We start from the raw sequence: 24792 nt of genomic DNA, 5'->3' as shown, positions 1-24792 counted from the left end.
AAGGTTACTACGGCATTTTTACCTCAGTCTGGAGTGGGAAGTGCAGGTAACCATTGGGTTAGGATCACTTGTTCAGCAACTGTTCAGAGTTACGACAGTGCTGAATGAGGAGATGTAGGGCTGATCCTCAAAGCCATGACAGCATTGCTGCAGTTATTTGATTGCAATTCAGGCACTTCGCAATTGCAATTGCAATGGCTGCAGTGTCCCCTCATGTTATCACTGTTTGTGACCTTCTCTGCTGGTTTCTGCCAAGCAAAGTCAATGGAGAAGCCTGCAGGAGGTCACAAATGGCAGTCATGTGACATTGTGGGATTCACCTAATGCCTGCAGCTGGAACTGCCATTGTAAGTTGGTATGTTCACATGATATTGCATTTTGCAACAGCATCATTTAGAGAGAGAGAGAGCTCCCAGTCCCAATAACTACCATTATTCAAGGACTATCTGTATAATAACCACTGTACAAAGAACTATAGTGTAATAGGCACCAAAGATCCATTTTTTTGATTATTACAAACAGCCAGTCTTACTTTTGCTTACTTGATGCTGGGTTAGGCATTTCTTTTAATGAGACAGTACCACACATCTTAAAGCATATTAATATGCCTTTGTTAGCTAAGTGCTCCATTGATGTAATTCCAATATAAATATTTCTCACTCACCTCCCACTCATTCAGTGACCATTCAAAGTTACAGTGGTGCTGAGAAAAATAACTTTATAGCATATTCATAACCTTTGCAGCATTCCTCAATCATGTGATTGCCATTACAGTCAGTATGCAATGATCTATGCCTGAATTATGGGTTTTTCTTACACACACACACACTGCAGAGCAGAGAGATTGGAGAGAAAGGGATTGCAAGGAAGTAAGCTGTTTTTCTACACATTGAAAGCAATGTGATTCTGGCAGCAGCCCAGTGCTACAGTACTCTTTTGAAATCTCTTTCTCTTCAATCTCTTTTTTCTATGAGGGAGTTGGTGGGAAAAAAAAAATAAGCAATTTCTGTAGGCAATTTCTCCTTTGCCTGATCCTCCTCTCTCTCCCCCCTACAGAACAGAAAGATTGGAAAGGGATTTCAAGAGAGTAAGCTGTTTGTTCTTCTATATATTGAGAGCAATGTGGGTAGTTCAGGTCTGAGTGTTGCAGATGTGCTAGGCAAACAGCTTACTCTTCTCTCCAATCTCTCTTCTATGGGTGGTGGAAGGAAAAAAAAGCAAGCAATTTCTTTAGGCAATCTCTCCTTTGCTTGCTCTTGTCTCTTCTGCAGAGCGGAAAAATTGGAAAAGAAAGATTTCAAGAGAATAGACTGTTTGCTCTTTTAGGCATCAAAAACCATGTGATTGCTCTGGAAGTGAAAAAGGGTAGGGCAAAGGGGAGATTGCCTACATAAATTGCTTGCTTTTCCCCCCCTCCTCCTCTTAGAGCGGAAAGATTGGAGACAGGGATTTCAAGAGAGTAAACCATAGCATGCAGCTCCCATCCCTGGATTAGAGTACAATAACATTGCTTTTAATGTACAAGACAGTAAGCAGGCACTCAAGCATTCCAAAGGCAGGAGAGTGGTTAGGAGGCAAACAAAAGCTGAAGGTGTGAAACTGAGTAGATGTGTCTCTTTCCAGTTGGAAAGCATAGTCACAGTCACATGACTTTCCAATTAGTGACTGTTTTACTGAGTGGCAGAGCTACAATTAGGGTTGTTAAGCAAGCTAGGTATAGAATTTCCACGTCTGTTGGCCGTGCTAGCTGGGCATTTCAGAATTATAACCAAAAAGCATTAGAAAGATCCTAGGAAGCTGGAAACAACGTGTGAATAGAGTAACTCGCAGAGTGAGCCCAATAAAGCTGTTGCATTCTTATGGTTCCCATAAACCTGGGGGGTTCATGATTGCCTCCAATGGAGAAGGTTGCTGAATTTCTACTCAAGTTGAGATTTTGTTGTGTGCTTCATAGTTTAAAGATCAACAGCACTGACTCCTAGGCCAGATGTATTTCCCTTTCTAAATGCCAGTCTTCATGAAGTAAAAAAAACCAAACCCATCTTGGATTGTCAACATCTGTGACAACAGGGCCATTAATGGAACTGGAGCATGCAGTTTCATGTATTAAATACATTTCTATTTTACATTTTCGTTGCTTTTTTTTTTAAATAATCCCGAAGTGGATTACTCTGGTATCTTTTTTTTTTCTCAAAGTGGTTCTATGACATAATACGTTGCTGGCCAGAGTAATAGAATTACAGAATGTATTTCCTGAAAGAAGAAAAGGAAGCAAAGCTGACTGCTCTTTGGCTTTTCCTAAAAGTCTTGTTCTGGAAATGTTAATCTCCCCCCCCCCTTTCCCTCCCATTTTATCCCTTCTTTTAGCCATGGCTCAGCGACACAGACGATGTGCCCTTCCTTGATCCTGTGTTGCGGAAACGTGCAGTGAAAGTGAAGCATGTCAAGCGCAGGGAAAAGAAGTCAGAGAAGAAGGTATGAACTCAACATGACAAGTTGCTGGGATAAGAAGTGGAATTTTTAATGGGGGAAGAGCACATTCTAAAGCTGTAATCCTTTCCACAATGCGCTTACAAGTCCATCAAAGTTGGCTCTCTTTACAGTTTGGGAGGGACCTACTTTTCATTTTCTTCCTCCTTGATTTAAAATTGCTAAGTCCAAGTCTGTTCCATCAGAAACAGAAGTACTTCTTCCTTTATGTATTAGATGTATAGTTTGCCTTACATTCAGGAGCTCTATGCACCAGGCGTAGTTCTTCATCCTCCCTTTTCCCCCCCTCACACCAATAACCTGAAAGTGAGTGACTGACCCAAAGTCATCCAGTAAATGTCCCTGTTAGAGTTGGACTTGAGCCTGGGTCTCTTCAGTCCTACCCTGGCACCTTAACTGCTATGCCACATTGGCTCTCAAAACTCTCTTCCTTGGTTACCAGTTGCAACCAGCTAAGTGCTGGATGCACAGAATAGAACAACAGTAAACAAAGGAGGGTGCCTAACAAAAATGAATCTTAATGTTGAGCTCTCCTCTAGAGCAGAGTTCCCCAACCTTTCCGGGTTGGTGGCTGGGAGGGAAAGGGAGGAGCAGGGAAATGTACGTGCGCAAGCGCAAAACAGGTGTGCGCACGGTGCTAGCACCCATGTGCATGTGCTAGTGGGCCGCGCACGCCCATGGTGGTGCTGGTGCCTGCCTGCCTGCGCAAATGGGCTGCTAGCACCTGCACACATGTGTAAATCGACCACTAGTGCCCGCATAATGCTGGTGGCAGCACTAGCGCCCCTGCGCATGTGAAAACAGCGGCTAGCACCTGCGGAGGCACTAGCCCAAATGGGGAGGATGCGTGCACATGTGTGTGCACTCGCCAGCCATTGCTGCGGCCCGGTGGCCAATAGGCCACGGGCCGGTACTAGGCCAAGGCCCACAGGTTGGGGACCCCTGCTCTACAGCAGTGTTTCTCAACCTCAGCAACTTTTAAAGATATGTGGACTTCCCAGAATTCCCCAGGTGGGAGTTGACTCACACATTTTAAAGTTGTCGAGGGTTGAGAAACACTGCTCTAGCCTGATAGACTTGTGCTACAAAGACACAATCAGCTGGATACACCATTGAGGTCAGTTCTGTCTTCATTCTTTGGTAACAGCATTGTGGGGATCATTGGGCCAGAGAGGGTCTTTTTATCATCTGCTGCTTGCTCTTTTTGACAGGAAGAGCTGGATGTTATTTACCGCATGCCAGGATAGGCTTCAGCCCCTCTCATCTTGATGGATGTCTATTCTGAGATTTATGGCATCATAATGAACATAAAATGTTAACGAAAGGCACAGTTGAGTGGATGGCAAGCCAATCTTGAGCAAATGATATACTAGCATTTGGGAGGATACTTTGGGGTGAACCGTAGTGATGCATTTCTGGGGGGGGGAGAGAAAGGGAGGTGTAGCCAAAGGAGAAAACAAGGACGTGCTCCACAGAATTTTGAAATGCTTCTTGATTGGGGAAATAAATGCTTGTGCTGGCAGGAGAAAGGGACCTCAGTATCTGAAGGCATGCTATGACTATATGTACATATTTGTATACAGACTTGTAACAATTTATTAAAATAGTGTTCCGCATCAAGCCTGAGATAGAATGACAAACCTGAATTCTTCTTTATGACCACCATTACCTAGGATATATTATTTTTTTTGGGGGGGGAGACTATGGACTGGATGATTTTGGGTAATAGGCCAAATTTGACTTAGAGGCTATAGGTTGCCAACCCCTTACCTAGGCAGGGGTCTGGTATAGACATTATATTAAATAATGCGGGCTGTTTGATTTTGACGTGGGAAGGTAAATATACGTGTCCCAGGATAATGATGTGAAATCGAATTTGGGTCTGTCACTGGAACCAGAGATTTTGTTTGAATTTGGTTTAGCGTATTTTGTGAGCTCAGCCAACAGTAGTTAATTGCATAATGTATAATTTAAACAGGCCACCTGGTCTAAACAGGAAACACTATTTCAGACTCAGTATATATAGCAATTTTAAATCCTGGATTTGGGAAGCCCAGATTCTCCACCTTTTTCTTACTAAAAAATATGGTCATGTGGAATACTGTTACCTTCCCACTGAAGTGGTACCTATTTATCTACTCACATTTGCATGCTTTCCGAACTGCTAGGAAAATTCTTGTATTTTTATCACAGTTAAAGACAGGACTGAAAAAATGTTCCTATGTGATATTCTGCTTTTCTTTCAGAAAGTAAATGGTATCTTTCCCTCCCTCTTTCAATCTGAAATAGTTTAAGCTAAGAGACGGTGACTCAGACAATCACCCAAAGATTTTTAGGTTAGGTGGGGATCTCGTCCTGGGTCTCCCAATACCAAATCCAGCATTCTTGTCATGACAACAGTGTAATGGCTAGCCCACATATCATTTTTTCAGTCCTGTCTTTAATTGTGATAAGAATACAAGAGTTTTCCTAGCAGTTTGGAACACATGCAAATGTGAGTAGATAAATAGGTACCACTTCAGTGGGAAGGTAACAGTGTTCCACATGACCATATTTTTTTAGTAAGAAAAAGATGGAGAATCTGGGCTTCCCAAATCCAGGACATAAAATTGCTATATATACTGAGTCTGAAATAGTGTTTCCTGTTTAGATCAGGTCAGGATCCCTCCAGTCTAGCCAATGTTTCTCAACCACATCAGCTTTTAAGATCTGTGAACTTCGGTTCCCAGAGTATCCAGCAATCAGAATCCACTCTAGCTGGGAAATTCTAGGAACTGAAATTTACTCATCTTAAAGTTGATGAGGTTGAGAAACATTGAGCCTGGCCTTGCTTTCAATCAACCATCTGTTGAATGCAGAAAACAAAGCAAGAACATTAAAAAAAAAAAACACAGGGTGCCCAATGTGGGTCTTGATGTGGAGAAATATGGCCTTCGTATTATGAATCTTCACATTGGGGGAAAGTGCTGCAAGTGGTTAGATTTCCTTGAGCCCTCTTTGTGGTTCTTGCTCTGCAGAAGGAGGAAAAATATAAGCGACACAAGCAGAAGCAGAAACACCGTGACAGGTCAAAACATGCTGAACGGGTGGATGCTAAAGATCCTTCTTCCTTACATCAATGTCTGGGCCCTGGCTGCATCCAGGCTGCCCGGGCTAGCTCCAAGTACTGCTCCGATGAATGTGGAATGAAGCTGGCAGCCAAGTAAGAATTATGTCTCCTTAATGTTTACTTTCCAGCATGGGTTAGGGCAGGGGTAGGCAACCTTGGCTCTTTTATGACTCGTGGACTTCAACTCCCAGAATTCCTGAGCCAGCATAGCTGGCTCAGGAATCCTGGGAGTTGAAGTCCACGAGTCATAAAAAAGCCAAGGTTGCCTACCCCTGGGTTAGGGGGAAGGGAACTTTGCCCTTGGAGCTGGAGTGAGATGAAAGGGTAAGATAAATATTGGTAGTGAAATATGAGCATTCCCCCCCCCCCAAACTTCAGCTGTATGGAAGGTACAGTTATGATGAAACTAAAAGGGACAGTTTTGGGAATGAGTGTCATCATCCATAATAATAGAAACCTGTTTTGGTAGAAGAGCACATGGGCATCACTGGTGCCAGTCTTTGGTTTGGAATTTGTTTTCTTGTTCCCATGGATCGTTACTGTTCTAGACTAGAACAATGGGGAGCTATGTTGGGTAGCACACAGAGAACTTTTAAAGCACTTTTTCCTTCTATACATAGGAAATACGTTCATGGCTTTCTTTCTTTCTTTCTTTCTTTCTTTCTTTCTTTCTTTCTTTCTTTCTTTCTTTCTTTCTTTCTTTCTTTCTTTCTTTCTTTCTTCAAACGCATCTGAGACAGTTGCTTTAATCTAAGACACTTGTGCCTTAAATAGTCCCTTCCTAGCTTACGATATCCTTGAGGCATGTGAATTGGGTAGAATAACGTTATATCGCATTTGATTCCCGCTCTTTCATATTGACCTGTGGTGATCTTCTTCTTTCCCTCCTCAGCCGCATCTATGAGATCCTCCCACAGCGCATACAGCAGTGGCAGCAAAGTCCCTGCGTGGCGGAGGAGCATGGCAAGAAGCTGCTGGAGCGGATAAGGCGGGAGCAGCAGCAGGCCCGGCTTAAGTTACAAGAAATGGAACGCCGATTCCATGAATTGGAAGCTCTAATTGTCCGGGCCAAGCAGCAGGCTATCAAGGAAGATGAAGAGGTACCTGGAAAACGTGGCAAAGGAGACAGAATTGCTGGGTCTCCTTTGGACGGACACCTTCTTAGAACAGATTGGGGAGCTTGGATAGATACGGCTAGAGCTCTTTGGCATCTGAACTGCATGCACCTGTTTCTCACCAGTGCAGCTATAGATTGCAAACCAGGGGTCTTCAAACTTGACCCTTTTATGATTTGTGGACTTCAACTCCCAGAATTCCTCAGCCAGCATGGATTCAGGCATGCTGGTTGAGGAATTCTGGGAGTTGAAGTCCACAAGTCATAAAAGGGCCAAGTTTGAAGAGCCTGTTTGTAAACCATCTAGAGGCATTGATTGAGATGGGTGGCTCTAGAAATGGAAATAAATAGATATACATTCACACATATTCCTAAACTCCAGTAGCTTGTGTGCATTCCCAGATTAAATTTATTTATTTATTTATGAGACTTATATACCGCTTTAAGTGCAAGCACTCTCTAAACGGTGTACACCAGTAAGCAATGTATGTGTGTGTGTATATATATATATATATATATATATTTGTTTTCTGTGTATGTATATATATATATATATATATATATATATATATATATATATATATATATATATATATATATTTACATTGCCCCCAACAATCTGGGTCCTCATTTTACCTACCCCCGAAGGATGGAAGGCTAAGTCAACCTTGAGCCGGTGAGATTTGAACCGCTGACCTGCTGAACACAGTCAGCTAAAGTGGCCTGCAGTACTGCACTCTAACTGCTGCGCCACCTCGGCTCTAAATTGAGGTCATCTCTATAATATCAGAAGAACTAAGCAGTCATTCCCAAATCTTTTTCATTGTAATAATAGCTTTGTGAAAGCTCCGTTGATTTAAGCCCCAGAGGAAACACTGTAAAAAAGAAAAAGAAAAAAAGGAAATCTATCCTCTTGTCTAAAAGAATTCAGTTGCTAGCTGCTACTTATCCTGCCAGTCCACTTGTATGTGTCCTGAGTCAGCTTACATTAGCATCATTGGTTAGTTCAGACTGGGCCAAACTAGAAGTATAATTCTAGGTTGAAGTTAAAGTGTAACAGTGTAACAGTGAAACTCTTGACAGTTTCTTTTTTAACACAAATGTAAGAGAAAATAGCAATAGTTCTTGGTTAGAATCCTAGCTAATACCGGAAATTCTTTCAGAATGTTCTCAAGCACGTAATAGCAATAGTTCTTGGTTAGAATCCTAGCTAATACCGGAAATTATTTCAGAATGTTCTCAAGCACGTAGGATAGGGCTCTTCAAACCTGGCCCTTTTATGACTTGTGGACTTCAACTCCCAGGATTCCTCAGCCAGGCATGCTGGCTGAGGAATCCTGGGAGTTGAAGTCCACAAGTCATAAAAGGACCAAGTTTGAAGATCCCTGATGTAGAAGAACATCTGTCCCTTTATTTCCTAAGCAAACACTTACATTTCCCCAAATTATATTAACAAAAGTGTACTCCAGTACGTGGAGTGTTTTGAATTACCTACCTCCTCCGGCCATGTGTGTGTGGCACTAAATTTTGAGTGGAATTATCTGTGAGCCTGAACCCATTATGTGCTGTGTGATATTGCTGCAGCAGATAAAGTACCCTGAACTTTTCAGCTTCCTGGCTGGGAGGGCGAAAAGCAGTGGGCAGAACCCAGTGAAAAACATGGCCAGTGGTGATATGGTGGCAGCTACCTTGATTTGAGAAAATTGGAGTTTTCTTAAGACTGATTTGGAGCAGAATTAACCATTGCCTATTGGGAAGTCTGACTGGATGTAAACGGCAGAATTTACTAGCCTATATAATGCCCTAGAGAGCCAGTCTTGATGTAGTGGCTAAGGCAGTGGACTAGAAACTAGGGGTGACGCTGAATTCTAGTCCCTCCTTGGGCACAAAGTCAGTTGGATGACTCCGTCTAGTGGCTCTCTCTCTCAGCCCTAAGAAGAAGGTAAAAGCAAAACCACTTCTGAAAATCTTGTCACGAATATTACAGGTCAACCTCAGGTTACGGCCATTTGTTCAGCGACCATTTAAAGATACAACAGTATTAAATGAATGGTAGTTATTACCAGTCCTTCAGCCATTGCAGTGCTCCTGCAGTCAGATGATTAAAATTTATGATCGCAGGAGGCACTTGAACTCCCTCCATCTACCTATCCCCCCATCTCTGCCCATTGCCGCCTACGCAAAGAAGCTGAAGAGACAGTGGACCACCTGTGAGCTGCTGCAAGAAGATTGCACAGACTGACTACAGGCAGTGGCACGACAAAGTAGCAACAATGGTGCATTGGAAGATCTGCAAAACATATCATTTGCCTGTAAGCAAGAACTGGTGGGATCATAAAATAGAGAAAGTCATAGAAAATGATAAAATTAAACTGCTCTGGGACTTCAGAATTCAAACAGATAGATAGATAGTGGACGTGGCAGTGCCTGGAGACAGCAGAATAGACGAGAAAGAACTGGAGAAGATAACAAAATACAAAGATCTACAAATAGAAATAGAAAGACTGTGGCAAAAGCAAGCAAGGGTAGTACCAATAGTCATAGGCTCCTTGGGTGCAATCCCAAAACAACTGGAGCACCACTTGAACACCATTGGCATTGACAAATTCGCTATTAGTCAATTGCAAAAGGCGGCCTTACTAGGAACTGCTTCCATCCTGCAACGATATCTGTAATACCATCAAACATCCACATCTGCCTATCCCAGGTCCTGGGTAAGGACTTGATAGGTAGACAAAATGCCTAATCCAGTCTGAACATCTGTCTGACTGTGCGATGATCCATAAGGAAGACCAGAAAAATAATGACAATGAATCATGCCCTTCATCTACGCAGTGACATTGACAGACTTTATCTACCAAGGCAAATAGGTGGGCGTGGAATGCTACAAGTACATCAGATGGTTGAAGAAGAAAAAATGGCTTTGGAAGAATATCTGAAGAACAATGATGAAGATGCACTGAAATTAGTATATCAGGAAGGCTTACTGACTACTGGAGAGACCAAACTGGCCTACAAGAAAGACCAAATGAAGAACAAAATAGAGGCATGGGAAGACAAAGCACTACATGGGCAATACATTAAAAAAATAGCTGGGAAAGCAGATAATAACAAGACCTGGCAATGGCTAAGAGCAGGAAAATTGAAGAAAGAGACCGAGGGACTAATTCTGGCTGTACAAGACCAAGCCTGAAGGACTTGGGATAGGTATATAAAGTCAAAATTGAGAAGATAGCAACAGATAGTAAGTGCCGCCTATGCAAAGAGGCTGAAGAAACAATGGACCACCTGGTAAGCTGTTGCAAGAAGATTGCACAGACTGACTACAAGCAGCGGCATGACAAAGTAGCAACAATGGTGCACTGGAAGATCTGCAAAAAATATCATTTGCCTGTAAGCAAAAACTGGTGGGATCATAAAATAGAGAAAGTCATAGAAAAATGATAAAATTAAACTGCTCTGGGACTTCAGAATTCAAACAGACAAGCACCTGCAACATAACACCCCAGACTTAACAATTGTCGATAAGAAAGACAAAAAAGTCTGGATAGTGTACGTGGCAGTGCCTGGAGACAGCAGAATAGAAGAGAAAGAACTGGAGAAGATAACAAAATACAAAGACCTACAAATAGAAATAGAAGACTGTGGCAAAAGCAAGCAAGGGTAGTACCAATAGTCATAGGCTCCTTGGGTGCAATCCCAAAACAACTGGAGCACCACTTGAACACCATTGGCATTGACAAATTTGCTATTAGTCAATTGCAAAAGGCGGCCTTATTAGGAACTGCTTCCATCCTGCGACGATACCTGTAATACCATCAAACATCCACATCTGCCTATCCCAGGTCCTGGGTAAGGACTCGATAGGTAGACAAAATGCCAAATCCAGTCTGAACATCTGGCTGACTGTGCGATGATCGATAATAATAATAGTAATAGTAATAATAATAATGCAACTGGAGCACCACTTGAACATCATTGACATTAACAAATTTGCCATTAGCCAACTGCAAAAGGCAGCCTTAATAGGAATTGCTTCCATCCTGCGACGATATCTGTAATGCCATCAAACATCCATATCTGCCTATCCCAGGTCCTTGGTAAGGAATTGATAGGTAGACAAAAATGCCAAATCCAGTCTGAACATCTGACTGACTGAGATGATTAATAATAGTAATAGTAATAAAAGTTGGAAGGGACCTTGGAGGTCATCTAGTCCAACCCCCTGCTCGGGCAGGAAACCCTACACCATATGGTTGCCCTTGCACTACACACACACACACACACACACACACACACACACACACACACACACCGCTGCTGTCCCCGGCTGACTTTTGCCATATACTTTTTCATACTGCTGACCTGCGATCCAAGCCCTGAATGAGGGTGCAGACCCAGTATGTGCACGATAAGGGTTGTAGAGCCTTGTCTGCTGGGTCTGACCCTTCCTGGGTCCGGCTTCCAAGGGCAGCAGTGCAGGAGAAGGGCCCCCGTCTTCCACTGCCAATGTGACGTGTGATAGTCTGCCGAAAGTGGAGAGTGCAGTGGGACAGGATGCAAGGCGTGGTGCACTTTGTTGCTAGGGAAGGTGGCCGTGGCTCCCCAAGTGAAGATAGCTATGGGGGGGGGGGAGTCAGTCATTTCGATGGCAACAGAACTGAAAGAAACAAGGAAAAGGATTTCCCAGAGGTGCAGGAGACATCCCAAACCTTGTGCTGGAAGTGCTCCTGGTGAATTGGTCCATGGGTTTCAGCTTGTTGGAAGGTTCTGGCCTTTTGTGAGGCTTTGCAAGAGGAAGGCTGGCCCAGAGGGTCTGTTGGTACTGGATTGCCTCAACCCTCTTGGAAGACCGCAGGCCAGATCTTCAGGAGCGCTTCCAATGTGAGCTGCAGAGGATGCGTTACCCCTTTTCCACATCCTTCCGCTTCCTCCAGTTCTGCTACCATCCCGAATGGCACCTCCTGCACAGCTGCCACCTTCGCCTAGGCAGCCACTGCCGCCTTGCCTGGCAAGGCAGCACATTAATCTTTGCTGTCCCATCTTGCTGTGCTCGCCACAGTCTGTGGGCTATCACTCCTTGCTATAGTGGCAGAAGATGCGGCTTCTCCTGCAGTGCTGCCTGCCTCTTCCCTGACTGAGCCTGGCAAGCTCTGTTCGGCAGACGAGGCTTCACCACCCTGCCACACTCACTGACTGCATCCTTGCCCAGTATCTGGATCCTGGGCCAGCAGCGAGAGGACGACAGGAAGGTCTGCATTGGGTGGTGGGGGCCATGGCAGGGGTAGATGGAATGCAGGGTACCCAAAATGCAGAGTACTCCGTTTCCACTCAGGTGGGGTGAGGGTGGCACTTGTAGCAGAAGCAATTGCACAGGGCAGGAGAAGTGTGAGGTCCTTGCCTAATGACTGCACAGTCTTGGCCTAACAGCTGCACTCTGGATTGCTTGGACTGCTGTCGTTAAATGGCCTGGTCACGTAATATTGTGCTTAACATACACTTTGCCTACCAGTTGAAATTCCTATCCCAATTAGGATCATAATCCAAGGACTACCTGTTCAGGGACTAGTCCAGGTAATTGCCAGGAATCAGAACTGACCTAAAGCGCACGTACAGACAAACACCCGCCCATAAGGAGCTTAATAACCTGGTTCTACAACAGCGGTTCTCAACCTATGGGTCGCGATCCCATTTGGGGTCGATCGACCATTTTTCGGGGGTCGCCAAAGGTGGCGATCTGCCATTTTTCGCGCCGCCGTGCATGCGTGCCGCGCATGGGGGCGCCGCCGTGCATGCGCGCCGCACATGGGCGGTGCCGTGCACGTGCGCCGCGCATAAGGGCGCCGCCGCGCATGCATGCTGCGCATGGGCGGGCGCCGTGCACGCGCGCCGCACATGGGCGTTGCGCATGCACGCTGCGCATGGGGGGCCGCCCCCATGCGAGCGGCGCTGCACATGTGCAGAACGTTTGTGTGACGGGGGTCGCCGTCACACAAACGTTGAGAAGCACTGTTCTACAAGCTTGGTTGGGAAAATGGTTAGATCTGCCCATGCTGCTTCATGATAGTATGATTTGTTTAATTATAGTTAATTAAATATAGTTAATTATAGTTAATTAAATATAGTTAATTAAACTATATTTTCCTCACCTTTTTTTAAAAGATACAATTCAAGACAGTGAGGGATACTTAATGTTCCTGCCTCATTTTTTCCTCATAACAACAGCCTTGTGAGGTGGGTTGGGCTGAGAGAGAGAGAAAGAGGGAGAGTGTCCCAAAGAAAGGCCTAGAACTCACAGTCTCCTGGTTTCTAGGCCGGCACATTCATCATTACGCCAAGGGTTCCTCTTTAAGGCCTAGCTTTCTGAGTGTATCCCATGATGCCTGATTTGTTCCACAAGCTGGACTAAAAAAACCAAAAAAACTCCCCCCCCCACCTTACTCATGATTGCCAATGCATAAATTCTCTGTCGTTGGGTTCTTGCCAGAGTCTTGATTCTTCTTTGCTTGCCTGGATGGATTAAATGTTCTGTACATGGATGGGATAAGATGCTATTTTCTTTAAAATTCAGGTGGTTGTTCTGACATCTGCTTGTTTCTTAGACCAGTGAAGGAGACAGTGATGACACAGATTTGCAGATATTCTGTGTCTCCTGCGGCCATCCCATCAACCCCAAAGTTGCCCTTCGCCACATGGAAAGATGTTATGCCAAGGTATGTTGGTTTTCCCGGGGCTGCTTACATGTGCTCTTGAATTACATTCGGAAGGATTTAAGCATTGTACAGGTAGTTCTGGAGTTACAATCACCCCTTCAGCAACATTCAGCATTACCATAGTGCTGAACACGGGGGGGGGGGATTTGCAACTGGTCTGCAGAATTGTGACTGTTGCAACATCCCGGTGATCTCCACGCAAAATCAGTTGGGAAGCTGATAGGAAAGGGAGCAAGTCGCTCCTGCCACATTTTCTTCCAAGGAGCCCCACTATGGAATATGAGATTCTCTGGGATCTCATATTTTATAACAAACTCCTGTCTACCTCTGTTCCTCTAATGCCTGCCTGCAGCCCAGGGTGCTCTCCCTGCTGCCCTTGTTGGTCTGGTACTCCCCAGTGCCCACCTGCTGCCTTTGCCAGCCTACCAGCACCTCCCACTACACTGGCCTGCCCACCTGCACTCCCCAATGCCTGCCTGCAGTACCTCCCCCTTGACACACCCTCCTGCACACCTGGGACTTGCCTCTTCCTGCTTAACAACCCTTTGCAGTCCTGGGATAATGATGACAGCTGGGATTGCTATTACTAAGCGATGTGGTCACCTAACACTGCTTTATGACCACATCCCTTAGCAATAACAATCCTAGTCCCAATTGCCATCGTCATCTGAGGACTACGAATGGAATGGAATGGGATGGGATGGGGTGTAGTGTAGTGTAGTGTAGTGTAGAGTAGAGGAGAAGAGAAGAGAAGAGAAGAGAAGAGAAGAGAATATAGAACAGAACAACAGAACAGAACAGAATAGAATAGAAGCTGGAAGGGACCTTGGAGGTTTTCTAGTCTAGCCCCCTGCTCAAGCAGGAGAACCTATAGGTCCTATACCATCTCAGACAAGTGACTATCTAGTCTCTTTTTAAAAATCTCCAGTGATGGAGCGCCCACGATTTCTGGGGGCAAGCTATTCCACTGGTTAATTGTCCTCACTGTCAGGGTTATACTAAGTCGTAAGTTGCCTTCCTTGCTTTGGGTTAGGATGATGTGAAATATTGAAAGGGATCAGTAAATAAACCATGGTTTATTGATGGATTTTTAAATGCATCTGTGGCCTAGCATGATTTGCAAAAAATAACCCTATGCTCAATTCCAGTTGCCTTTTAACTCAGCATTCAAGACCACGAATAATATACAAGCTGAGCAGCAATAGCGACTTACGTTGTTAATGATTTTTAACAGACATCAGCTACATTCGTATTAGTTATGTTTGCGTGAAATACGTGTTTGTGGTTATCTTAATCATTCTTTATTCAACCTTAATACAAAGTGGTGTGTGATGGTGAAAATCATTTAAGAACATGGGGGAAAAAAAAAAACTTGAGAAAAAAAGGAAGAGAAGAGTATTATCAGTTAAATGCCAAATTACTACAGTATAAAAGTACAGGTATTTAATTGTGGCTTAATGTGATCACCCAGTTATCATTTATTCAAGCAATATTCATTAAATGAAGATAAATTCCTGTTGCTACTTTTTTTTTTTTTGATTTGCCTAGCTTGTCTAAGTAAGGCTTCAGGGATTAACATGTGTCAGAAAAGATTACCTAACCTTTAGGGCAGTGGTGAGATCCAGACAGTTCGCACCACTTCGGCTGAACCGGTAGCTAATTTTTTGTTGCCCAGGCCCAGAATGGACTTCCAGAAGCGGCATCCACACAGAGAACCGGTTGTTCACATATCTGAATCCCACCACTGCTTTAGGGATATGTAAAATATCCATGTACGGGACATTTTCAGGTGGTGAAACAAATGGGAGTGTTGAAGACAGGTGTGATTTATTTAAATGTTTACATAGTGGCTCATCTTAAAACTCTGAACTTTGGACAGTCAACTATAATATAAAACAATGTCGTGCAAAGAATTAAAAACAAGACACAATAAAATTGATGGGGGGCAAATTGAGGAAGAAGCCAAGTAGTAGCTGATAAGAAGGAGTGAAGGTTACAGCTAACATGTGTCAATCCTTCTGTTGTCATGGCAGGGTCAGTATATCTAGAATGGTACATGTAGTCCTCGACTTATAACGATTTGTTTAGTGACCGTTCGAAGTCACAACGGCACCAAGAAAAGTGACTTAGGACTGTTTTCTGCACTTAGGAGCATTGCAACATCCCCCATGGACACGTGGTCACAATTCACGTTCATTTTTGTGACAGTTGCAGCGTCCCGAGGTCACGTGATGACCAAGCCAGATTCACTTAACAATCACGTTACTCACTTAACAAGCTGCAGTCATTCACGTAACAGCCGTGGCCAGAAAGGTCGTAAAAGGGGGCAAAATTCCCTTCACAAGTGTCTCGCTTAGTGACAGAAATTTTGGGGCTCAGTTGGGGTTGTAAGTCGAGGACTACCAGTATGCTGTAATCCCACCTCCTGCTTGTCCCTCGGTCTTCCTGCCACCTTCCTTACTTCCTCTCCGCAACTGCTGCTGATAGTGAAGCCTGTACTACTACTGTGTGTATCTCCTTTTCCCTCGCGCTCATCTACTAATCTTCCCAATAACTTTCCCTGTCAGTGATGGCTCATACTCCACAGGTCCGCTCACCATCAATCTTTTCCCTTCCCCTCTGCTGCTATTATATTGTCAGTGCCTCTTATGAATACAGGTAATCCTCACTTAATGGTAACTCTACCTGTACTTCTGCTTTTGAAATTAAAAAAAAAAACACCTTGCAACACGCTTTAAAAAACTTTACGTGAGATGAGAAGACGCCTGAGCTTTCACGTTAGGTAACTAAGGATTGACTATTGTTTCCTCACATAATGATGCCAGTGATATTTTTTGTTCTGTTCAGACTTTTTAACTGTGCTTTAACTGTTTCTTCCCTCTGCAGTATGAGAGCCAGACATCTTTTGGGTCCATGTATCCCACACGTATTGAAGGGTAAGAAATATGAGTTCATTGCTATCCAACCCTGGCCACCCAGACTCTTTCTGTTTGTTTTATATACAGTATATCTTTCAGCCCTACCTTAATTTCCTGAAAAGAAGATGGTCCTAAAGTTAAGACATCCCCTGCCCAGGAAGAATAGACGGGGAAAAAAAAGAACCATACAAATCCCTCTCCTTCCTTTTCTTTCTCCCTATAAGTTAATATCATGTTTGCCTCCCTACAATAATGTGTCTTACTATTGCTGAGAATATGAAAATGAATTATTGTTAAGAATAAAAAATACAATTTGAACTGGGTGGGAGGGGGAAGTACGTGTCACTGAATATATCTATACTTGGGATGCCTTTGAAAATGAGATTAGCCAGCCATAACTTCTGCTTTGCCTAGTTAAATTTAATCCTTTTTGTGACTCCTAGATAAGCTGTCTCTTTCTTTTCCCACCCTGTCCAGTTATCTCCCTTTTTATCTACTTCCATTTCCCTTTTCTTTTCTCCTTTCCTAGTTCAGCTTTCTCTTTCCTTCAGCTCAACTCCACATTGCTTTTTCTTCAGGTTTTTTTTTTGGTGGGGGACAGGTACGGCTTCTTTTGGAAGAGTAGAGAGCAACATGCATAATTTGGTTTCTGTGTTTCTGGGGGAGAATGATTTGCATGTTATATTCAGGTATAATTAATGTTATGAATCTTATAATTATCTTCTGGGTATCTTATTTTACAGCCAATCAATTTCAAGCAACAGATATTAATTCAGGAAATGCTGCTTTATTTTAGAGTATGTTTTCTGGAAGCTATATGTATGCACACATATATGAAAGGATATTATATGTACATACTTAGTTTGCGATTATGCAGGATTTTGCCTGTCTTTATATTTTTATTTCTACTAATCTTTTGGGGGGCATGAGAATTTTTTATATTAAGGATCATTTTTCTTTCAGATAAATACTATATTTCTCTTACAGAAAGACATTTTCTCCCTTCAAATAACTATTTATATAATGAGGGTGATCATTTTCCGCTTTCCTCATGTTCATCCAATTATATTTCCTTTCCTTCCCAGTACAATATGTCCTTACTGTATTGCCATTCTGGTGTTTTGTTTTGTTTTTAATTTTATTTTTGTTATTTCAACTGGAATCATGATGGGGACTATATATATATTTGTCTGTGAAATTGTTTATGAAGTGTCTTCTCTGTTATAGGACCACTTTGAGGGGAACAGCAAGTTAATCCCCCCCCCTAAAAATCCTAGGCTCACATTCGCTTGTGTGAACATTCCTCAAACTTCCCATTTTAGGAAAGGTTATTGAAAAGGTGATGATGACTCAGCCAGAAGAAATGGACTGTCTCAGATTGCTGCTAATGAGGATTCAGAAGGAATGGATGGAAACCACATTCTTTGCCCTTGGTGAAGGATTTTTGTGAAGGACCTTGATACCGTTAGACCTTTTGGGTAGTCATAGAATCTTGCTGGACTGCCTCCAAGCACTGGAGTCAGGGCACTGAGCTCCTGCGGTTCTGCTCTTGCTTGTGTGGGTGATTTCAGTCTGTAATCAAGGGGGATGGCCAGCACTACAATACAGGGTACCACAAGGTTCGGTGCTGTCTGCCCCATTAATTAACACTTGTATGATTCCATTAAGAGAAGTCATCTGACAATTTGGCTGAGGTGTCATCGGCGTTATACATTGCTACCCCAAATCAGACCAGCGATTGTGTTGAAAGCTTGAATTGATGTCTGGAGGTTGATGTCAGAGTCTTGATAAAGCAAAATAAGCTTAGACTGAATTATTGCAAAACCTAGGTGCTTTTTGGTCAGCATTTGGGAACTTCCAGCCCTGCTACTTTATTTTGGATGGATGGGGTAACAATCTCTTGAAAGAAGTTGTTCGTGATCCAAGGATTCTCCTGAATTTGTGGCTACTGCTTAAACAGCAGATATAAGCAATGGTGATGTGAGTGTGTTTGTGTTGTTTGCCCTGTGTTGGCTGGCATGCCATTTATGATCCTACCTAGAGCAGGATACTTTGACAACAATAATGCGTACTTTGATCATCATTCAGTTGGATTATTGTAACACACTCTTCTTGGGACTGTCTTTGAATACTACCCAGAACCTGATTCAGAATGTTATGATTAGACTATTGATGAAATATTCCTATCACAGTAGATTAACACCACTACTAAAGTTTTTGCAATAATTACAAGAAGGTGGTCTGGGACCAATTCAAAAGTGCTGATCAACGAAACCCTACATGATATAATACCGTACCAACCTACACAAAGCATTGCCTTGCCAAGGTTAATCTGACTGTGTAGTAAGAATATTATGATATGCGGGGGACAGAGACCAAGTGGCAGGTCTTTCATGTCATTCTTTTTGTGCTTAATCTGTAGTTTTACTCTGCTATACTCTGCTCAGAGACTGTAGACAGGGACGAGCTATAAAACTGGTGAACCAAATAAATAATCAAGTTAGCAAAAGTTACAAAAGAAGCAGAAAGTGTCTCCAGCCGTACATATAGACCAGTGTTTCTCAACCTTGACAATTTTAAGGCATGTGGACTTCAACTCCCAGAATTCCACAGCCAGCATTGATATAGACAAACAAATTCTAGTAACAGAGTTCAGCCTCAATTTAAAAAGCATGATATAGCAATAAGGCAAGGAAACAGGTTGCCAATAGAAATAGTCCTTGACTTAGGACCACCATTGAGCCTTGGAATTTTGCTTGTAAGTTCTGGTCATAAGTTGAGTCACTGTGTGATTGGACTTGATTTTACCACCATTTTTACAGTGGTCATTAAGCACAAGTCACTGTGGTCGTGTAAGGGAATCACTTGGTTGTGAGTCCAAATGAAGCTTCTCTAATGGGCATTTTTTTGCTGGAAAGCTTTAGAAAATGCAGTTATGTCACTGCAAGATGCGGCAACCAGTCGTAAATGCAAGCTGGTTGCCAAGCGCCCAAAATGTGATGGTATAGCAATCATAACTTTGAGGATAGGTTGCAAATAACTTTTTTTTTTAAATGATCGTTAAGTGACCAGTCATAAGTTGAAGATTGCCTGAATATCCAGATAGAAACAGTACAAATGGTTGGATAGGTAAGAGTTAAAAATGAGCTAGGTAGGTGATTTGAGTGCTGGATATCCAGGGGTGCTTAAACTTTCCCAACCACATACAGTTTAGCAGTGAGAAAAATAGCGTTCTGCACAGATAGGAAAAATCAAGATTGGTATCTAACTCAGCAGTAATCAGGGCTTTTTTTCTCATAGAACGCCCGGAACGGAGGTCCAGCACCTTTTTTGGATGGAACCTTGTAGGATAGGCAAGGCGGGTTGTATGACGTGTGTGAGTTCTGGCACCTTTTTTTTTTTTTTTTTAGAAAAAAAGCACTGGCAGTAATACTTGTAAAAAATCTGGGCATCCTGGTAGATCACAGATTATGAAAAAGAATTAAAAGGAATGGATACGTTTAGCCTAAGAGAACGTTATAATAGAAAGGAAGGACAAGAATCAAGGGAAAACTTTATATAGAAAGATCTAAACTTATTCTTTAGTTCAAGAATAATTTTCCTACCATGAGAGCTAGTAAGCAATGGAACAATGCCGGGGTCATGAGTTCTTCATCACTGAAGGTTTTCCAATAAAATCTGGATAGCCAATTGTTTGGGTTTATCTGAGAATTCCAGCAAGTGGTTGGAGTAAAAAAACGCCCAAAGTTCTTTCCAATCTTATCATTCTATTACATTTCAGGAGAAAGATCTGAGATACTAAACTGGTTCTTTGGGTGTCTTAAGTTGCCCGAACTTGAAATTATTGCTCTAGTAAAATTCATAACATGCCCAAGAGATAGCATCTTTAGGTAGGATTAGAAAGTGATTAGTGAACAGCACTTGTTTAAACAAGAAAGGAAGGAGGACAATTGAATGTGTGTGCAGGATAAACTAGTAGAAAGTATTAAAAATATCAACTAGATACAAGTTTACTGAATATGTATTCTATAAAGAAAATCTTCAAAAGACTAGGAGACCCGTCTTGGGCATACGTTGGATAACTCAGTAAAAAAAAAAAAAAACCACTGACACAACTTGTAGCTTTTTTTAAAGGGAAAAGGGGGGCAAATCTTATGTTTGGGATTGTTAGGAAAGCAATGGGCAACACATTTCTTAATTTATGATGCATTTATACGAATCCCTGGTGCCATTATATTTGAAATGCTTCCAGCCACTGAAATTAACAAAGGGCTGAAACAATTCCTCCGTTAGAAAAAGTTATACCTTTGCAGGCTTTTTAGCTTAGGAAAAAAAAAAAAGGTAAGTGGGGGATGTGTTTGAGGCGTGTAAAATCATGTATGGTTGTGGTTTTTTTTTTTCCCTCCCAGAGCTACTCGTCTTTTCTGTGATGTCTACAACCCACAAAGCAAGACATACTGCAAACGCTTGCAAGTCCTCTGCCCAGAGCATTCCCGAGACCCAAAAGTAAATAAAGAGTTGCATTCCTTTGAGGGGCCAGGGTAGTTCTTTGTGGAAGTTAGCCGTTGGTCAGAATTCAGTAGAAAATTACGTAAAGCGAGTTCCTTGATTCTGGTAACAGTGCAAGAGAAGTGTAGACTGCCATATAAAGCATTGATCTGGATTTCATTTCAGAATAAAAATAAGTTTTTAAATCTTAGGATTTAAGTATTTTATATCTTACGGGAAGGGGGGTTGTGTGTGTATACATATACATACATAAAGACAGAGACTTGTACCTGTACAACTGTTTTATACAGATTCTGGCAGTATCTTTTGAACTCTTAACTGGGGGCATGGTGGAATAATATTTCCCCAGATTAGGAAGATTTTACTGTTCAGAATAAGTTACGTAATTAATCAAATCTGAATCACCAATACGGTTAGAATTGCACTTTTCTTTGCTGCCTTCAGAATGTCATTGGATGGGGCAATACTCTTTGTTTTATCCTGCTGAATCTTGATTTTCACTTTTTCATAGATTTCGGCAGATGAAGTGTGTGGTTGCCCCATGGTAAGAGATGTGTTTGAGCTCACTGGGGAATTCTGCCGGGTGTCCAAACGGAAATGCAATCGACATTACTGCTGGGAGAAGTTGCGCCGGGCTGAGGTGGATTTGGAGCGAGTGCGTGTGGTACGTTCAGGAACCTTTAGGGACACAAAGACTTACCTTTTGTTAAAAATGTATGTATTTATTTACAAATAAATCGGATTGCTAGCCTCTCTTGTCCAGAATTTGGGCTGGCATCAATTCTTCAGCTTTTCAGCTCCAAATCAACCTGGGGATGTTTGAGGAGTGAACACGGGAACCTCTTTATATATAGACCTGTTGGGGAAATAGTTTTCCTCGGGTTGATCTAAGAATTGTCATGGTAATCTAGGATGTCTTTATTGACTGGCAGTGGTACAAGCTGGATGAGCTGTTTGAGCAGGAACGAAATGTTCGGATGGCTATGACTAACCGGGCTGGGTTACTTGCCCTCATGTTGCATCAGACAATCCAGCATGATCCCCTGACCACAGATTTGCGCACAACCACTGATCGTTGAGCTGGTGAGTTAATTGGCCTGGTATTGCTCTTGGCTTTTGGTTGGGAAAGATTGTGTGTATCCAAGTTCTTAAGGAGTTCTTGAATCTGGGCAAAGAAGGTCTAGGGCAGGGGTGTCAAACTCAAAATGTCACGGGACGTATTGTGATGTATCACGACTTTCTTTCCATTGCCGGCAATGGGGTGGGTGAGATTTCGACGTGATGCATCCGGCCTGCAGGCTGGCAGCTTGACACCCTTGGTCTAGGACATGTCTGGATGTCTCCTTGAAATGGAGAGAGGGGCCATATGTGCATTACTTATTCTTCAATTCCTTATGCTACTGGGAAGGATAGGGAATATACAGTATATTTTAGGGATCATGTATATTATCCCTGATCAGGTCAGCCATTGCCATAAATCTGAGCCTAAGAACTGATTGTGTCAACTTCTTATGGCACTGAAAATGGACTTAACAAAATAAGATATAGGGAACATCAGCTGTAATTCCTGGCTCAGCTAAGATACAGAGTGAGCTCACACATTCTGGCAAACCATACTGTGGCTTGTCTGTTTTTTGGTTCATGTGTGCCAGCAAAGTATTGGTTATTTAACAAACTATAGTTAAAATTAAGGCTTATGCAACATGTAAACCCAACATCTGAACTGTATTTCTTACCTTGATATTCATTTTTTTTACAGGTGCTTTCTTGATTGCGGATGATGCCTTCATGATTCAGTGCCAATTGAACCAGAATCTTTTTAAATTATTTTTCTTAAGCTCTTTTTTCATTAAAACTGTCTGGTCTTAGCCACCTTTCCCATCACTCCCGTAGAATCTAGTTTTCCTTGACCCTAATCTCTGTCAGTATTATAGCCTTGCTGTGATCAGTCCTTTTTTAATTATTTTTTACATTATTACAGTTCTAAGGCAGAAGTCTGACAGTAGAGTCTTGGAGAAATGAATGTAGTGATGGGTCTTCCTTGTTTTCTCTCCCTGTCCTTCCCCACCTTAACAATAAACATTTGGCTCCCACTGGCTTGGAACGGTCCTTGTAATTGAAGCAGGATTTGCAGCAAAGACCTTTATAGACAATGGATTCCCATTGCCCTTCTGTGTATTTTCTGTTGAGAACCTGGAAGTAGCGATTGGAGGCTGTTAAATCAGAGTAAAGGAGGCAGCCTTGCACAGATTTACTAGCTATTGTGTGTGCTACTGCCTGGACTTGAAAAATTAAAAACTAATAAAATACCCAGAAATATTCTTTTTGTTTGTTTTACTGTGGATGGAGACTGTAATTTTTTTAAAAAGAAAATCGTACTAATTCTTTGCTTTACTCCTTCATCCTATCTTTGCATAACTTCACAACTGTCCATTCTCCATTTTGTTCTACATGTAAGACAAATTTAGTTATCCCTGCAATCCTAATTACTAATTTGCAGAAAGCCAGTCTCATCAAGCACTGATAGCTCCATTTTTTTCTACATGGACGGCTTCCCATATTTTAACTTCTCTTCTTTGCTCCCTTCTGGAAAAACTTCTGCATCTTAAAAATATGAAAGCAATGTGGATCACTACGTAATTGTGCTCATGTGAGACTGGATAAACATGGCTTATGACTTGGTTCATTTATTTGCTAAATCATGGTATGGTTTAATTTGGTAGCCAAATTAGTTTAACATGAACTCAGTTGTGTTTATTCAACTGTTCATGATTAAATAAATCACAATGTAGCAGTTTGTAAACCTGATCTGAGTTCCCGCTGCAACATCTAAAAAAACATTCTCGATCCATTTACTTTTTATATTTAAAATCATAATTATGTTACCTGTATGCATATGCCCATCGTTCTATGCAAAGCACAGAAATGAAAAACCCAATCTTCATGTTATTCAGCTAGCCTTTATACGTAACGAGCTCTTCACTGGATATGAATAGTCAGAGTAACTATTTCCCACTTTGATAGCCTGGCTGTTTATGGAAGTATCGATGGGAGATGTGCTGTGCCTTCAGATTGGAATTTAAAAAGTTCCTTTGGCTCTGATAATGTCCTCTTAAGGAAGCGATCCTATGAAAGTATATGTCTTTTCGGCACTTTCAACCAAAGAAACTCCCGGCTCTTTAGATTAACCAGGAGTGTAGTTTTACTGAGAAATTTATTTATTTATGAGACTTATATACCGCTTTAAGTGCAAGCACTCTCTAAGCGGTGTACACCAGTAAGCAATGTATATATATATATATTTACATTGCCCCCAACAATCTGGGTCCTCATTTTACCTACCCCGGAAGGATGGAAGGCTGAGTCAACCTTGAGCTGGTGAGATTTGAACCGCTGACCTGCTGAACACAGCTAAAGTGGCCTGCAGTACTGCACTCTAACTGCTGCGCCACCTCGGCTCTTTCAATCCATCTAGGCATGGCAGAAGCAAAATCAGTTCTGGGATTTTCCCACAAAAACCACACAGGTAACTTCCCCTCTTTCCCTCTGTGGTACCCACAGTTCATAGTTCACCCAGTGAGTTCAGTTCTTTTGCTTTGGGAAAAAAACTATCTGCTCCGATCAAACATTATTCAGTTGGCTTTGGCAGATAATGTTTCTCCAGCAACCGAAGGTTCACTTGCATTCCATAGCCTCCCCCACTACCCTTAGGAATTCATCCCCCTCCTCCCATCACTGTTTGGCAAAGCTGTGAGTGAAAGCAGGTGCAGGCAACTATGGAGTAGAGTCAACTTTGACAGTATGAATTAAAGGGCTGAAGGCATCCTCCCAAGAGCTCTAGACCAGGGGTCCCCAACCTTTCTGGGTTGACCCTGTGGGAAAGGGAGGGGCAGGCACCTTTATGTACGCATGTGCACACATGTTAATGTGACTGCGTGT

The 24792-nt window shown here is 42.4% G+C and overlaps 1 protein-coding gene across 3 annotated transcripts in view; it reads left to right on the top strand.

The window, feature by feature from the left end:
- The window catches only part of CXXC1 (CXXC finger protein 1), a 35759-nt gene extending 12586 nt beyond the window's left edge, over positions 1-23173 (top strand). For all 3 annotated transcript variants that reach the window (XM_039320375.1, XM_039320374.1, XM_039320376.1), the window contains 9 exons: positions 2368-2475; positions 5508-5692; positions 6492-6699; positions 13316-13426; positions 16313-16362; positions 20754-20850; positions 21365-21517; positions 21786-21936; positions 22613-23173. In XM_039320375.1, coding sequence (XP_039176309.1) covers positions 2368-2475; positions 5508-5692; positions 6492-6699; positions 13316-13426; positions 16313-16362; positions 20754-20850; positions 21365-21517; positions 21786-21932 — 1059 coding nt within the window. In that variant the 3' untranslated portion in view covers positions 21933-21936; positions 22613-23173. The remainder of the gene's footprint in view (positions 1-2367; positions 2476-5507; positions 5693-6491; positions 6700-13315; positions 13427-16312; positions 16363-20753; positions 20851-21364; positions 21518-21785; positions 21937-22612) is intronic.
- The last annotated feature ends 1619 nt before the right edge of the window (positions 23174-24792 follow it).

Source organism: Crotalus tigris, unplaced genomic scaffold, assembly GCF_016545835.1.
Source record: "Crotalus tigris isolate CLP2741 ecotype Arizona unplaced genomic scaffold, ASM1654583v1 scf7180000023637.1517150, whole genome shotgun sequence".
Taxonomy (NCBI): domain Eukaryota; kingdom Metazoa; phylum Chordata; class Lepidosauria; order Squamata; family Viperidae; genus Crotalus; species Crotalus tigris.
Note: the sequence above shows the minus strand (reverse complement) of the source record. Positions and strands in the feature narration are given on the sequence as shown.